Source organism: Malaclemys terrapin, chromosome 4, assembly GCF_027887155.1.
Source record: "Malaclemys terrapin pileata isolate rMalTer1 chromosome 4, rMalTer1.hap1, whole genome shotgun sequence".
Lineage (NCBI taxonomy): Eukaryota > Metazoa > Chordata > Testudines > Emydidae > Malaclemys > Malaclemys terrapin.
Window position 1 is genome coordinate 59,359,367 of NC_071508.1, and position 16,711 is coordinate 59,376,077.

The window sequence follows — 16,711 nt, forward strand, 5'->3', positions numbered from 1 at the left end:
GCATCATGTAGCACCCAGGATGGTAAACTCCCCAGCAATGAAGGTGAATTACATTTCCCAGAAAGTCCCAAACATTTCTATCAAAACAACCAGTGAGTAGATGCAAGCATTCCTTTTTCAGAAGCTACATGCAATGATCTTGCAGCTGTAGTTTGTTGTTTTGATTGCAGACAGGAACTCATCCAGTTTGTGTCATTGCAGGTTGTGTGTGTGGACTCTGCTGGTCCCAGAAGGAATGCATATACTACTTAATTTCTCCCACTTTGATGTGGAGTCAGACACGTTCTGTGACTATGATTCTTTGTCAGTGTATTCGAAAGATGACAGACTTGTTGGTGAGTTGTTTTTCAGTAATTCTATGAAATACTTTCATAGAGTCCTTCAATGAAATTTAAAGTTATAATAGAAACTGGATCCACTGGTTTCAGACTGTGTATGTGATGTCACTGATCACACTGAACTCATGCTTGCAAGTTGTATGTCATGTCTCCCTCTAGGACCTTGGCCACTAGATGATAGCAGTTTACTACTTCCGCTAGCTAATGGAGTTACCCTTTAACCTCAAGTGGTAGAGGCTTGCCTGAGAGCAGCTCGGTCCACTGCAGCCCCATTGGGGTCCCTTCCTTCTGCTGCACTAGTGCAAGGTCCAGAGCAGTGGGACCTGAGCCTGACCACAGTCTGAGAAAGGGAGCTGAAATGTACCGAGCAGCAGTGTGATGTGCTTGCTGCTGTGAGCTCCGGGAGGCTGTGCTGCCGGTCTATACTACCCGCCTGAATCGGTGGGTAGAAATCGACCTCTCGGGGATCGATTTATCGCGTCCCGTTGGGACGCGACAATCGATCCCTGAATCGGCGCTCTAACTCCACCAGCGGAGGTGGTAGTAAGCGCCGCCGACAAAAAGCCGCAAAAGTCGATTTTGCCGCCGTCCTCACAACGGGGTAAGTCGGCTGCAATACGTCGAATTCAGCTACGCTATTCACGTAGCTGAATTTGCGTATCTTAAATCGACTCCCCGCTGTAGTGTAGATGTACCCTCAGTGTGTGCTCTTAGTGATCTGGCTTATGCTGCCCTGCTCACCCTGCGCTCTCACCCTGTCTTTCCAGAGTGCCGGGCAGCTGTCTGTCTGCTCGGTAATAGACAGAGCCCCTCCTGGCCTCAAGTGTGGCTACTGGAGTGTTCCTAGCCCTCTGCCAGGGCAGTGGCCATGCTGTACAGTCCCTTGTGCATTTACTGATATTTTTTGCATTGTAAATATTAAAGCGGGAGCTGCCTGGAGCCATTTTATAAATTCCAGAAAATAAAGCCTGTTAGCCTTTTGAAAAAAAGAAAGAAAGGTCCTTGCTTGAAAACCTGCTGACAACTCATGCAGGAGTGAGTGGTATCACCCAGTTATTACAATTTATTGGGGGAAAGTGTTTGCAGGAGGAACTGGAGGTTCAGTGAGATGATAATGGGCCAGCACAGAGGATGTTACTTTCTAGCTTTTGGGCTTTTTCTAGCTTTTACAGCTGTAAAAGCTTTTGGACTTCTGAAAAGCCCAAACTGAGGGGCTGTAAGAATTCTAGCTATATCTGTACGTTTGATTTCTTTTTTGACCAAATACTGTAGCTGAGGTTTTATTATTTTGATGTGTATACATTTTCTCAACTAACTTTACTATGTTTTTTTTAAAGATGATCGTTCTCTAATAATAAATATGTAATTTTCAGGGAGATTCTGTGGGGTTGACTCTCCACTACCCATTTTGGTCGGCTCCAATGGTATAAAGCTGAAATTTGTCTCTGATAACAAGGCATCTGGAACTGGATTTTCAATGGGGTACAGAGCTCTTTCACCAGATGCTCTTCCTGGTAAGTGCAGCTCCCTGGCCTTTTCTTGTCACACTCATTCTGCTGTGGCTCTGCATGGATCCCAGTACCTGCAGAGTGCTCTCTGAAGGGTTGGGAGAAGTATGTTACTGCAGTGGGCTGGCTCTCTTTTCCATGTGGGAGGGGGATGATCTGAGGGGAGAGGCTCCCCTCTGTGCATGGATCACAGTAATGGGCCAAATCATTCTCCCTTTCTTTTTCTGTAGTTCACCCGTGAGAGCGCTGCTTGGGAGCTGGTCAGGATTTGAAGTTAATGGATGGACAAATAATAGGAAAACACTTGATTCCCTTTGATTTTTTTCCCTATGTGTTTCTAGATTCTGGCTGCGGGTCCTTAGCTGTCCTCTTCGAAGGAGGAGTGATACAAAGTATGAACTATCCTGAACCCTACAACAATCTGGCAGACTGTCACTGGATTATTCATGCTCCAGAGAACCATGTAATCAAGGTACAATGCAGGAAGGTCTTACACCTTTCATTCTGTGCAGATAATTTGGAAAGAAATAAGTCATACACTAAGTGCTGGCAACGAAAACTTACTTTAGTTGTACCTTCAATTCTTGTATAGTGCTGCTGGGTCCAGTGCATGGCTGTTACATTCCACCCCAAAAGCAGCTGTATTCTCATGATATTTCAGATCTGTTAGAACTGTAACAAAGTTTGGAATCATTTAGATTTGGGCTTTTGGCTTGGCCTGCTTGCACTAGTTGCAAATTGTGGATCTGTCTAAACTCAGATTTCTCCAGAGTTTTGGGGATGTTTGAATTGGGTGTTTTGGTTCATTACTAATGTAAATTAAAAGTGTATTTCTCTTATTAGCTATGAACATAATGATTTTCCTCCTATTAGCCTTTTGTTGAAGACAAAACAGAGCATCAGTTTAATATCACATAGATCTTCTATCAGGGGACTGTATCCTGCCCTTAGAGGAGCAAGAGTACCTTAGAGGGTATTAAAGATCGGTAATAGGTCTTCCTATCTCTTACTACTAGCTCTATAATGTAATTCTTTCCTTTTTCTTTTTAAGCTTACATATGAGTATTTTGAAATAGAGGAAAATGAAGACTGCTCCTATGACTCTGTAACAGCGTATGAGGATGTAACAAAAGAGGAAGAAATAGGTTTGTTTTTTGATTTTCATCCAGGTCATTAATTCAGACCTAGCTTCTTCTGTTCTCATTTTGTATCTCCAAACACTATAATTTAGCAAATAAAAACTTGACAGCCTGTAAAGCCAAGTAACAAATCAAAAAAGAGCAATTCCCCTCTACTGCCACTAGATGCTGAACCGAATACTATTCTCAGTACAGTACACGCTGACATTTTTCACCACTGATCCTTTTCAGAGGAATATTATCTACTATCCATTTACTTAGATAGAGAAACATATCCAAGATTTTAATGATGTAGATATTTAAATTGTATCCTAAATGCAGTGCTTAGGAAATATTGCCAGATATTTGTTTTGTAGCACTGGTGTTTGACACATTGATTATACAAAACACCTGAGGTGACCTGAGTTCAGTTTGCTTTTCAGGGGCTTGTTCTTCTTCACTATCCCTGTTGAACATTGGTGAACTCTCATTAACTTCACTGGAATTGCTCCTGGTTTATGGCAGTGTACCAATAAGTTAGAGGAGAATTGGACCCAAGGACTTGTTCTTTGGTTTGTCAAGGGCTTGGAATACATAATCGGCCCAATTCATCCCTGTGCTGGTGCTAGTGTTGGAGCAAAGACCCAGGGGAGGTAGCTTGTGCCTCCCTTTATTCAGGAACTGCTGGGGACCAGTTGGGTCCTTGGTGGTCTAAGGAAGCCCTCAGGATTACCTTAACTTGCACCTCCTGCAATGGCTCCCATAGGCTTGTGCAGGAGTACCGGACTGCCATGGCCAATGCCTTGCCAATCCAGCCCGTCTCATGCATGGGATTCCTGCACTGGGGCTATTTCCCAGGGGAGTCTTATGGTTACTTTCAGCCCCTTTGCGGCAGCATAGCAAGGCTGAATTCACATGTAGGCTTTGATTGCTCTTTACTGACCAGAATTGGCTTTGTTTGGGGGAATCTGAAAGCAGCTGGAGAATGTTGTTGTACTATTGGGGGCAGCTTTGTGTCTTTGGAAGGTAACAGTAGTTTTTTTGAGATGAGAAGGTGTGAGGGAAAAGGGACATTGAATGTCTAACGGTGTGGTACCATTTGTAAACTAAATTGTATTAATTTTTTGTAATAACTTGGTCAGTTAATGACAGTGGGATGCTTGGATGCAAGGAAAGCCAAATCCCCAGTGTATTCCTCCCACAGTTGTGAAACATGATGAAAAGGACACAAAATACCCACAACAGAGCTGGCAGATATAAATCTATGAACAAATGCTCCACAAATCCTCATCTTGATAGCTGAGGTTAGACGTGGACCAAGATCTAATTATCCTGAGACCTGGGAGGGATCTGAAAACCTAAACCCAAAATTGAATTTTGCAAATGGCTTCTATATTTATGAACCAAAGTCCTGGATCCAAACTCCTTGGATTTTTGGGAAGTTTGGAATTTGGATCGAAATATTGTTGCTGAGTTCCATGAGAGATCATTCTAACATATACAAAACTAGATTTCTTTCCAATCATATCTGTGTTTTGGAAAAAGTGTGCTGCTTCTTTCCTCCTTCCCTTTTTCTTCTGTTGCTAGTAAAATATATGATAAAAGAGTTAAATTTAATCATTTGTAAATCTTGGGTCTGTCTTTAGCTAGGTCTTGTGGGTTTGCTGTCCCAGCGCCTGTTTTGAGCACCTCTAGCATGATGCTGATCATCTTTCATTCAGATGAAACCGAGACCTTTGGGGGATTCCGAGCCACATTCTCCTTCATTCATGTAGCAGGTAAAAGAATTGAAGCATAGTGTATATGTGACAGCCTGCTTTGCCTTGGGGGCAGCATGGGGGCTCTGCAGTGAATCTTGGTATTTCACCTGGTTTTGATCTGGGTAAGTCTCCCGGTAAAATGTAACTGAAGATTTCCGTCATCAGATGTTGTCCCTCTGTAGTTAGGTTTCTAAAATCACAAGAAATTACTAGTGTGTCTCTGTGACAAAACCAGGAGTAACTTCATTTGAGATACACTAATATGCTATTTTCACTTGCTAGATTTAAATATATCAGATTTGAACAATGAAGCAGCACTTCCTGAGGGTCTAAATACCACCACAGAAATTCCAGGTAAGTCAGCCTGTGCTATGCCTTCTTCAGTGGGAATGTGGTACAATCTGGGTGGGAGGAGGGGAGAAGAATGGCTTATGATTGTACCTTGTTAAGATGCTCCAGTTAAGAAGAACTAAAGAAATGCAGGTGTAAAGAAATAGAGTTGGCTTTAGAGTAGTAAAGCCCGATTTTCTGGTGCCTGCACCTTGTGCACTCACTTACACCAGTAAAATGTGGGTTTAAAATGCCACTATTTTGATTTGGTAACATTTTGCAAAAACCCCCTTTGTACTAGTGTAAATGATAACACCAGGCACTGGAGAAACATGCCTGTACTTTTAGAAATTGTCTTTTCACCCCTAAAGGTTTATAGACTGGGATGAGTCCTCAATTTACTACAGACCTAAGGCTAATTCATTGTACTGTAGATGATCTTACTCTTATGAATAGACTCTGTTTCTGCAATGAGCATCTTCTCTTGGCAGTGGTGTCCCTACACATTTTGATGCATTGCAGTGGGGGAGGTTTAGGGTTAGGAAAAAGGTTGTTGAGGTAGGCTACCCTCACAGTAAATGCAGTCAAGCAAATGTAAACTCTTTCCCTAACTGAAAACTGAACTCTCCTTGAGTATATAAACCCTTTCTGTTCCATATAACAGATGACATCTGTGGAGTGCCTTCAAATCAGCCCAGGTTTCTCTTCAGTAGGATAATGGGTGGTGAGGAAGCTGTCCCCTACTCATGGCCTTGGCAGGTCAGCATACAGATTTCAGCTGAGCACATCTGTGGAGGAGCAGCTCTTACCAAAGAGTGGGTTGTCACAGCTGCTCACTGCTTTAATTATAAGTAGGTACACAGGGGAAGAAGATACTATAAGATTTCTGGGGGGAGTTCTTTATCACGAGATGTCATGTACAATGTGATGTATGAGTTTGGATTTTGTTCTATTAGATTGGTGTAAAGCATGGGCAGCTAATATCTTCTCAAACAATTAATTTGACACTAAAGGAGATACTGACAAGATTTATAGTCCCCAAATCTATCTGCCAGCCCTGGGGAATTCCTCCCTGATTGTCCTGTGCCCCTCCATAGCATGAACTGCCAGGGCCCATCCACAAATCCAGAAGATCCCTGAGAATCTGTTTAGACCCTGGAAGATCAACAGGAGGCCTGGTCTATCTGCCCAGAGGGTTGTGATAGGCTTGTCATTATTAAGAAGCTCATAAACCCACAGATCCTACTTCTTGTTACCGGTGTTGGGGAGGACACTTTTATGGAAGGAGTTAATCATGGACCTTGGCAGCAGCAGCTCCCTCTAAAAATATATTTTCCAAAAAGTACTGTAACTCTCGAGTATTTTCTAGATCATTTGTAATGAATATTATACGACTGTTTTCATTTTCTAATTTAATGAAAAGCACAAATAAAGATCCTCCTGTTCTTACCATCAGATTTTCTTTCCACAGCGGGGGCTCTCTTTCTGCAAGAGCTTCTTCTCCCAGGGTTGACCCTAGAAATTCTGGTCCATTTTCAAATAATTTTGAGATTGTCTTTAAAGATCAGAGGTCAAATTTTCAGAAGTCTTAAGTCCCATTTTCAGAAGCGACTCAGGCATTTAGGGTCCTAAACCCCACTGATTTTTGTAATGGAACTTAAGCTCTGAACTGCCTAAGTCACTTCTGAAAATGGGACTTAGGTGGCTTTGGAAATTTTACCCCACGTGTCCTGATTTGCTGTATTTAAAAAAAAAAAAAGAAAAGAAAAGAAAACAACCCTATGAGAACTGTGGTCAGAGGAAAATTCTACTTTGCATGACCTCATCCCATCAGAGTCTTTATATGGCCTCAAGTGGTTCTGCATTAATTGATTTAGTCAATCCTTCAGTGTTTTTGTTGTCTCAACAAAAAGAGAAACAACTGTAAAGGGTATGACAGAGTTTTTCTGTTGTGTTTTTTGATCTGTGATTCTGTTAATCATTTTTAATTTTTTTAATGAAAAACTGATGTGAAACTAAAAAATGGTGTTAAGTGTTGGTTTTGTCCCAAGCATGTCTATGTCCTACTGTTTCTCTAGATGCTTTGCATAAGAATCAGACCCCGCGAGCTCTTTCCTCCCGGCCCAAATTATTCTTTTGCGGCGCCTAATCACACTGCCAAGTTACAGGACTTGGTCGTACTGCTATTGAAGTTATTCCCGTTGATTTATGGGATAGGATTGGGCCCCTGAATTTAAATCTTAGATTCTTAAGGATTAATCATGCCAGAGATTGTTAGATAAACTTCATGGTGAGAACAGCCCTGAGAATGTTCCTGCTTTCTTCTTCTTTTTTAGGGAACAGTACAGAGATTTATGGATGGTGGTTGCTGGACTCCATGATATTACAGAGCTAGAGCACAGTCAGGTATTATGAATTAAACCTGGTTTGTACATTAAATATTTCTCACTAACTGGTAGCATGGAGGATGCAGCAGATTGTTGAGCTGCTGTGCAAATATAAATGGAGGCTACACATGCACATGAGGAAGTTTAGGTGTCAGCACAGAACTTGGAAGTGAGCAGCAGTGAGCCCCAAACTCTGAGCACTGCTCCCAACTCACAAGTGTGCAAGGTGCAAAGGGGGAAGCGCATGGTGGATGAATGGCTCAGCCACAACTGCTCCAGTATCTTAGCTCTACATTCTGTAAGACCTGGTGATTGTTGCCAATACGGATGCTGTCCGTTGTCACAGAACAGTGGCAGTTCAGTCTATGTGCAGCCCTTCCGCATCCCATTCGGCTGACTTTAGTTCCTGAATGTCCTACATGTGTGTCCCTTAACTATCATGACAAGACAGCTGCTTTCAAGCAGTTAATCAGTAATAAGGCTACATTTTAGTCACAGGTATTTTTAGTAAAAGTCATGGACAGGTCATGGGCAGTAAACAAAAATTCAGGGTCCGTGACCTGTCCATGACTTTTACTATACACCCCCCTAACTAAAAGTTGGGCCAGGGGACTGTGGCTGCTCAGGGGGGCAGGCTGGGATGCTGAGTGGTGGTGGTCTGGGACCCCTACTGGTGCTGGGAGAGGGGGCCGGGCAGCGGGGCTGACAGGCTCACTACCCAGGGAGAGCAGCGACCAGGGGGGCCCCGTGCGCTGCTCCTGCCACAAGCGCCGGCTCCGCAGCTCCCATCGGCTGGAAACTTCAGCCAATGGGAGCTGCAGGGGCGGTGCCCCCTGGCCACGCTGCCTAGGAGCTGCAAGACCATGCCGGTGGGAGCCAGAGAGCCCCTCCCCCCCAGGTAAGCACCACCCCTCACCCCAAGCCCCTGCCCCAGCCCTGAGCCCCTCCCACACCCAAACTGCTGCTGCTGGCCCTGAGCCAGCACCAGCCACTGCAGAAGTCACGGAGGTCATGGAAAGTCACAGAATCCATGTTTTCCATGACCTCTGTGACAGACATGCAGCCTTAATCATTAATAATCTTGGTTCTTCTTCATACACCATCACCAGAGCTCCAGGCACATTCATAAAACTGGAATGCTTTAAAGCACCAGGCTCCCAGCTCATTCAATGAATTGCTGTGTCTTCCCTTTTCTAGAGAAGATCAGTGAAGCAGTACATTATTCATCAAGATTTTAACGAGATCACTATGGATTCCGATATTGCATTATTGCAATTGACTGAGCCCCTGGAGTTTAATCACTACGTGCGTCCAGTGTGCCTGCCTGAGAAGGATGAGGTGGTTCAGCCTTCTAGGGTGTGCACCACCACAGGGTGGGGTACTCATAATGAAGGTATGCAAGTCTTTTCACTTCATGGGGCTGTGCATACTGCAGATATATTTTAACAAACACTATAGGGCACATGAGAAAGCGAATCATATCTTTATTTGGCTCCTAGAAAAGTAATGTGTTAATTGGGATCTGTTCTTGATTACATAGATGGTTAGGTGTGCATGGGGCATGGTAAGAATCAGATATATTAAAATGTGGTACAGTCTGCAGAAGGGGAGTACTGGAAACATCGTCACTTGAAACTTTTAAAGATAGGACAAAGCATGAGAAAATGTCTAGTAGAGAGCAATCCTGTGTTGTCAGGAGGAAGGCTGTGGTGATCCCAGGGGTATTTTTCAGCTCTCGTGTCTATGGCAGGAGGTAGGTATAGATCCGTGTTCACCACGGGTCTGTGTTTTTGCTGATTTTAAGATATTTTTCATTTCAAGACAGAGAAAAATCCAATAAACTTCAGCAGCTGGAAGTCCCAATCCTAGTCTCTGAGACATGTCAGAACTACTATGTAAACTATCCTGGCAAGGTGACTCAGAGGATGCTCTGTGCTGGATTCCCTCTGGAGGAGGGAAAGGACTCGTGCACAGTAAGTTAACACAAAGTACCACTATTGTACTTATCAGGGAACTGAAAAGATCTTTGATTCTGAAATAGGGAGTGCTGAGATGTGAGTAGAAGGGACAGTTTCACTGTGGACAAAAATTACTTGTATGGTACATTGTGAAACAATTTGTCATTCCAACAGTGCCATCAGCTATTCATATTACATACCCACCCAAACACCTCCAAAATGGCACATCTTGAGCCTTTGATAAAAAAGAAGGATGAAAAGAAATGAGTTAAGTATGACTCAAACATATGAGTCAAGGTTTGTCATGGCAGCACATTGAAAAGGCAATGTTGTTAATTTGTAACATAAACTATTTTCTTTTACCATGTAGGGTGACTCAGGTGGACCGTTAGTTTGTCCTTCAGAAGATTCAGGATTTTACACTCTGAGTGGACTAATAAGCTGGGGCTTCGGTTGTGGAAGAAAAAACTACCCAGGAGTATATACAAATGTTGCTGTTTTCATTGACTGGATCAATCACTATATTAATACTGGTATGTGTTTGGGTGGGGGGGAGGGGCAGGCCACTGAGTTTGGGTGCCCAGCCTGAGGGCAGGTCTTCACTACAGGGGGGGTGGATTTAAGATATGCAAATTCAGCTATCGGAGCCGACTTACCCCGCTGTGAGGACGGTGGCAAAATCAACCTCTGCAGCTCCCCGTCGACAGCACTTACTCCCACCTCCGCTGGTGGAGTAAGAGCGTCGATTCGGGGATCGATTGTTGCGTCCCGACGAGACGTGATAATTCGATCCCCGAGAGATTGATTTCTACCCGCCGATTCAGGCGGGTAGTGTAGACCTAGCCTGAGGCACATTAAAAGGGCCTAGTCCTTTTCAGAGGGCAGGTCCTTAGCACTTTCTGAATGGCAGGCCCCTTTAACGTGTCTCAAGTTGGGCACCCGGGAATGGAGGCACCCAAAATCAGTAGTCACTTTTGAAAAACTCAGCCTTGACTCTTCATCATATATCGGGGTGGCCAAACCACAGCTCGTGAGCAATAAGTGGCTCTTTTACAGTTAAAGTGCGGCTCACGGAGCCCTCCACACCCCAACCCCCATTCTCCACCTACCAGACTTGGGGATGGGGGAGAGAGAGCTCTGAGCATCTGCTCAGTGGGAGGGGGGCTCTCGGGCTCTCTGCCCTGTGGGCCATGCCTGCCAGGGCTCGGGGCTTCAGCCCCACTCCTGCTGAAACTCTGATGTCCAAGACCCTCCCCTTTAGTTAGGGTGACCAGACCACAAATGTGGAAAAATCAGGACAGGGGGAGAGGAGTAATAGGAGCCTATATAAGAAAAAGACCCATAAATCGGGACTGTCCCTATAAAATCGGGACATCTGGTCACCCTACATTTAGTCCAGGCAAGCACACCGTGCAGGGCTGAAGCCCCGAGCCCCGACAGGCGCGCCCTGAGCCCAGCTCTCGAACTCCTGAAGATTATCGTATGCAGCTTGGAGGATCAGTAAGTTTGGCTACCCCTGTCGTATATTATTATTCCTACCTTTGATTCTATTTCTTCAAGTCAGTAGTGTGTTTCCTTAATCTGCTTTGCTTTTCCAATTTTTCGAAATGTAATGACACTAGACAGGGCCGGCTTCAGGCCGATTCAGCCGATTCGGCTGAATTGGGCCCCGCGCCAAGAGGGCCCTGCGCTGCAGCTCTCCACCCCCAGCTCACTTCCCCCTCCTCCCCTCCCCTGAACGCTCCACCCCCTCCCCTGCTTCCCGCGAATCAGAGATTCGCGCGAAGTCTGAAAAGAAGCAGGGGCGGGCCGGCAGCACAAGGTAAGCTGGGATGGTGGGGGCGCGAGAAGGGCTCCGGGGAGGCGCGGCCCGTTCCCACAGGCCCCAGCGGCTCTGGCCCAGCTTGGTTCCAGTCCGGCCCCCGCGGCGCGGCCCGGCTCCGGCTCGGCTCGGCCCCCACGGCGCGGCCTGGGTCTGGCCCGGCCCGGCCCCCGCGGCTCGGGTTGGCTCCGGCCCGGCGCGGCCCCGGCGCGGCGCGGGTCTCGCCCGCCCCCCCCGGCATGGCGCGGCTCTGGGTCGGACCCAAGCCTGGCAACCCCGGCCGGAGCGCGGCTCGATTCCTGGGGGCGGGGCTTGCTGCAAGCCCCGCCCCCAGGAATCGGGCCCCACTCTTGCTAAAGCCGGCCCTGACACTAGATGACAAAACATTTTCAGTGGCATCTCCATTTATTCCAGTGTATAAACGTGTAGTCTTGACTGGTTAGTTGAGAACCCTTGGAAGTTTTCACTAGGGAATCTTGTAAAAGTTTTTCCAGTTGTCATTTTTCTAGATCTACTCAATTTCATGCTATACAGCTCAAAAGAACCAGTTCTAACAGGCCTTGTTGTAGTGCACCCCCAAATAACAAATACAAACTTGGCATGTAAGTCTGGCAAGGAAAGCAGATTTCTCCTCTGTTGGTAGGGTTCCAGCAGTTTAACTGTTGTCAGAATTTGACCTATAGTGTGTTAATCTGTCTGAACACGTTTCCATACAGTAAAAGCCAAATTCCAAACTCATGGATGATTGTCTGAATCTAATTTCAGTTGAGTTACCCATTGTTATAAATGTGTATTTTTGGAGCAATCACACATTACAGGTTAACATAATTTCAGAAATCTGCAGGTATTAGAAGGAAGATAGGAGAGGCGGGAATGAAATGAACGTGATGCTTGTGAGTCACGTAACTCAGTGAACTTTTGGAAGGTGCTCAAATATGACAGTGATGAGGGTCATGTAAGAACCTGTATTGACTAAAATAAAAAGTCTAGTTTTCAGGAGCTCTCGCAGAGGTCAATGAGAATTTTACCATCAACTTCAATGGGAGTAGAATCAGGCTCCAGCTTTTTCAATTTGAAATCTGTTTTTCAGGTATGGAAGACAAAATTGTTACAATACTGGTGGTTTTGCTTTTTATTCAGTAACATGAATTGAGTGGGACAATATCTCTTTAAAACATACTGTGGCCGCCTTTATGGGCCAGATCGTCAGCTGGTATAAATTGGAGCAGGTTTGTTGACTTCAGCCTAGGAGTGATGATTTGTACCAGCTGAGGATCTGGCTGCAGGTGTCTAAACTTGTAGTGATAGCCACTACAGCAAGGATAGAATGCAGAATAATCTACTTCTCTGCCCCTTTAGCAGCAATTTTTAAACTTTGCAACATTTCTGCTAGTTAAGATAATTTAACATTAATTGCCAGTCTTGCTAACATACTTAACGACAGAAATTCTTGCTGAGGGCTTGTTTACATAAAATATAATCAATATAGAGCTGATGCAACAGCTTTGCTCTCTGTTCTGTTCACTAATATGAATGCATTGCTTCCATATGCAGGCAAGGCACAAGGATTTCCAAACTACTCAAACTTTCAAGACAACATCTAAATTCAGTGAAGATCTGGTACCTCGCATCATCTGCACCAGCAGTTCTGCCTTCACAATGAAATTCGCCATGAGCTCTAGCGACCTTACTTCTGTGGCTTCTGGGTGGCTTACAGTTTTCCAAGTAAAGATTAAAATTCTTTTGAATGTGGCTTTTGGACATTAAGCTCCTCATTTTGTATTTAGAAAACTCAGTGGATCTGTAAGATAAGGGATGCGTTTCATGGGCACATATTCATTTTAATCCCTTGCATCTTTTTAATAATATCAACATCCTGTAAATTTAGCAGAGTTTTGTTTTGTTTTGTTTTGTTTTTTGGTACATTTTACTGGGTCTGATTTGCCTTTAACTCGTTTACACCAATTTAACTCCACTGATTGCGATGACTCTCATCAGTTTAAGTGAAAGGAGAATCAGGTCCATTGTGTCTGGCTTTGAAACTACACTTTATGAATTGTTGATAGAGGGCTTGAAATCAGTCATTTTCATCTATTAGTGTCTGTTAGGCTGCCCTCTTTAGTAGTGACTTAGTCAGAAATGGATGTGTTGACTGGAAGGACTGAGAAAGGACTGTAAGATTTGGCTCAATATTTTTATATGTAATATCTGACCATATAATAAAAATAGTTATGCACTGAAAATGGCTGCATGAACTTTTGTAGAGTCTAACTGCTTGGGGGGTTAGGACTCCATTATGGCTCAGAGATTCCAAGGCCAGAAGGGACCATTGTGATCATCTTGTCTGACCTCCTGTACAACACAGGCCATGGAACTTCCCCAAAATAACTCTTAGATCATATCTTTTAGAAAAAACATCCAATTGTGATTTTAAAATTGTCAGTGAAGGAGAATCCATTGATGTCATTGGTAAATTGTTCCACTGGCTACTTACTCTCACCATTAAAAAATTATGCATTATTTCCAGTCTGAATGTGTCAAACATCAACTTCCAGCCATTGGATCACATTACACCTTTCTCTTCTAGACCGAAGAGCCCGTAATTAAATATTTATTCCTCTGTAGATACTTGTAGCCTGTAATCAAGTCACCCCTTAACCTTCTCTTTGAGCTTTTAGTTTATCAATCTATTTAGCTCATCACTATAAAGCATATTTTCTAATCTTTTAATTATTCTTATGGCTCTTCTCTAAACCCTCTCCAATTTATCAACGTCCTTCTTGAATTGGCACAGAACTGGACACTATTTCAGCAGCGGTCACACAAGTGCCAAATATAAAGGTAAAATAACCTCTCTATTTGTGCATGAGATTCCTCTGTTTATGTATCCCAGGATCGCATTTGCTCTTTTGTCCACAGTGTCACACTGGGAATTCATGTTCAGCTGATTATCCACCATGACCCCCAAATCTTTTTCAGAGTCACTGCTTCTCAGGATAGAGTCCCACATCCTGTAAGTATGGCCTATGTTCTTTTTTCCTAGATGCATACTTTTTACAGATAGCTGTATTAAAATGCATATTGTTTACTTGCACCTAGTTTACCCACTGATCCAGATTGCACTGAACCAGTGAACTCTCCTCTTTGTTATTTACCACTCCCCCAATCTTCATGTTATCTGCAAATTTTATCAGTGATGATTTTATGTTTTCGTCCAGGTCATTGATAAAAGTGTTAAATAACATAGGACAAAGAATCGATCCTGTGGGACCTCATTGAAAACACCTGCTCAGTGATGAGTCCCCATTTGCAATTATATTTTGAGTCCTATCAGTTAGGCAGATTTTAATCCATTTAATGTGTGCCATGTTAATTTTATATCATTCCAGCTTTTTAATCAAAATGTCATGCGATACCTAGTCAAACGCCTTAGAGAAGTATATTACATCGACACTATTACCTTTATCAACTAAACTTGTAATCTCATAAAAAAAAATTGAGTTACTTTGACAGGAACTATTTTCCATAAACCTAGATTGATTTGCATTTAATTACATTACCCTACTTTAATTCTTTACTAATTGAGTCCCATAACAGCCACTCCATGTTGGGAATGTGGATTACAAGGTACATCAGGGATGTGTAAGATGTAGGATTTTCACTGTTGAAACTTCAACCACTTGCCCTTCTTTATTCCAAAATATTTGAACACATGAATAGTTGATCACATCAGCTCAACAAGTAATGAGAAAGGTTCTTAGCATTACTTAACTAATTTAAAAGCATTTCAAGGGCCAGATCTGCCAAGTCAAAAGCCTAGAATTATACACAGAACTGATACACATGCAAATACTGTAACAAGGTGGTCCTTGCAAATCAGATATTTTCACATGCAAACCGGAGTTGTTTACCTAATGCCCACAGTCTGACTCAATTGAACCTTTGGGTGGTTTGGGACTCCATCTTCTCATTTTATTTTTCTTTTATTATGGTGCAACTGAGAAAGTTTTAGGCAACTGTGCAAAACAAAGAGAATATTGCTCTCCAAACCTATGTGTCAGGCACCTTTGACAAGAGTCTTCCCTCCACTGAAAATATTCTGTCAAGACCTTACCAAAAACTCCCAGAGCACATGACAATACTTCAAAATCTAAGGCTATAGAACCTAAGGAAAGTGTGAGGAAAAGAGATTGGCCATTCACTGCCTGAAGAACAGTGGACGTAAACTTGTTTTTCATTGTATGCGGTTTTTATTGCTGGTCAAGTGTACTGAAAACAGTTCTGTTGTTTTTGCACAGCTCTGGTTATAACTTTGTTGATGTCATTGGATGTTTGATTTCATCCACCTTTGTCAGAAAGGAATTAGGCCCTTGGGTGCTACCCTTGAAACAGAATGGTAGGTGTGATTGAAAAGGATGTGTTGGAAAACTGTTGAGGCTAAAGAGTCAAATATAGAATGTTACTTTGCCAAACCTTTGTTTTTACTGTTGAATATAATTTTTCATAACAGAGATCAGGCCCTGATTCTCATTTTCACTAAGACCACTTTACCCCGCTCTGGTAAATGACAGTTACACCAGTTCGGGGTCTTTCTTCACTGCTGTGGTGGTGTAAACTGACCGTGTAAATGAGAATCATGCTCCAAGAATCTAAAATCAAGATGAAATCATTTTGTTTCTTGAAATGCAAGTGAAAACAGTCCTCTCAGTAACAGTGTGTGGAAGTAAATTAAAGCTTTCTGTTGCATTTTTATCTGGAATAGGCATTTGTTTTCTCCCGATTGAAATAATTAGAATTAAAAACAACTACTACTATTTCTTAATGTCTAGAACAAGTACACAGAGGTGCTTCTACACAGTTCAGAAGGCCACTGATAATCTAGTCACACAGCTCTGCAATCATTAGAGTCACAGTCAAATATGCTGAAGGCCACGTTTGAAACTAACATACAGTGAAGTTTAGGATTAATTCCTGACTGAGAAATTTGAGTGTTATGTGTTTAGAGGTTTTTTTATTTTAGTTTCGGGAGCCGTTTTGTTAAGTCTCCAAACTGTAAATTGAACAACAAGGAAACTTTATATAAAAATTATTTTGCTTTCATTAGTCTTTATTTTAAAATTGAATAAGTATAAATTGTTTTTCCAACTGAACAAATAACCGTTATTCTGCCATGGCAAATAAGAAGTCATGCCACCTCAATCAACCTTTGTGGCATCAGAATCCAACAGCTTCTGCCATGGAAATAAATCTTATGCTGCCACAGAATTCCATGGGTCCTGATTATGACAGTGTGTGGGCTTTGCCCACTATGTTTCACTGATTGAAGGGATTCATTAATGTAACTACTGAATTGTAAACCAGGGCATCTTCCAGAGCACATCTCTGTTCTCTGGCAGTCTGAATAATAGGGGGAATTAATGGTATTTGAGGCTAAACATTCTCCTGTTTTTGAAAGTGATGAGTGGAGAAAACAGTGGTAAGAAAGGTAAA

The 16,711-nt window shown here is 43.1% G+C and overlaps 1 protein-coding gene across 2 annotated transcripts in view; it reads left to right on the forward strand.

Annotated features, from left to right (window-relative positions):
- OVCH2 (ovochymase 2) overlaps positions 1-13,442 on the forward strand; it is a 28,150-nt gene extending 14,708 nt beyond the window's left edge. The window contains exons 9-21 of one of the 2 annotated variants that reach the window (XM_054025794.1): positions 2-92; positions 202-335; positions 1,712-1,852; positions 2,188-2,318; positions 2,898-2,991; positions 4,611-4,742; positions 5,007-5,078; positions 5,719-5,905; positions 7,391-7,460; positions 8,639-8,834; positions 9,263-9,414; positions 9,770-9,932; positions 12,776-13,442. In XM_054025794.1, the coding sequence (XP_053881769.1) occupies positions 2-92; positions 202-335; positions 1,712-1,852; positions 2,188-2,318; positions 2,898-2,991; positions 4,611-4,742; positions 5,007-5,078; positions 5,719-5,905; positions 7,391-7,460; positions 8,639-8,834; positions 9,263-9,414; positions 9,770-9,932; positions 12,776-12,825 (1,613 nt within the window). In that variant the 3' untranslated portion in view covers positions 12,826-13,442. Of the gene's footprint in view, position 1; positions 93-201; positions 336-1,711; positions 1,853-2,187; positions 2,319-2,897; positions 2,992-4,610; positions 4,743-5,006; positions 5,079-5,718; positions 5,906-7,390; positions 7,461-8,638; positions 8,835-9,262; positions 9,415-9,769; positions 9,933-12,775 lie in introns of those variants that run through there. The other variant, XM_054025795.1, reaches the window with a different exon arrangement.
- Positions 13,443-16,711: the final 3,269 nt, after the last annotated feature.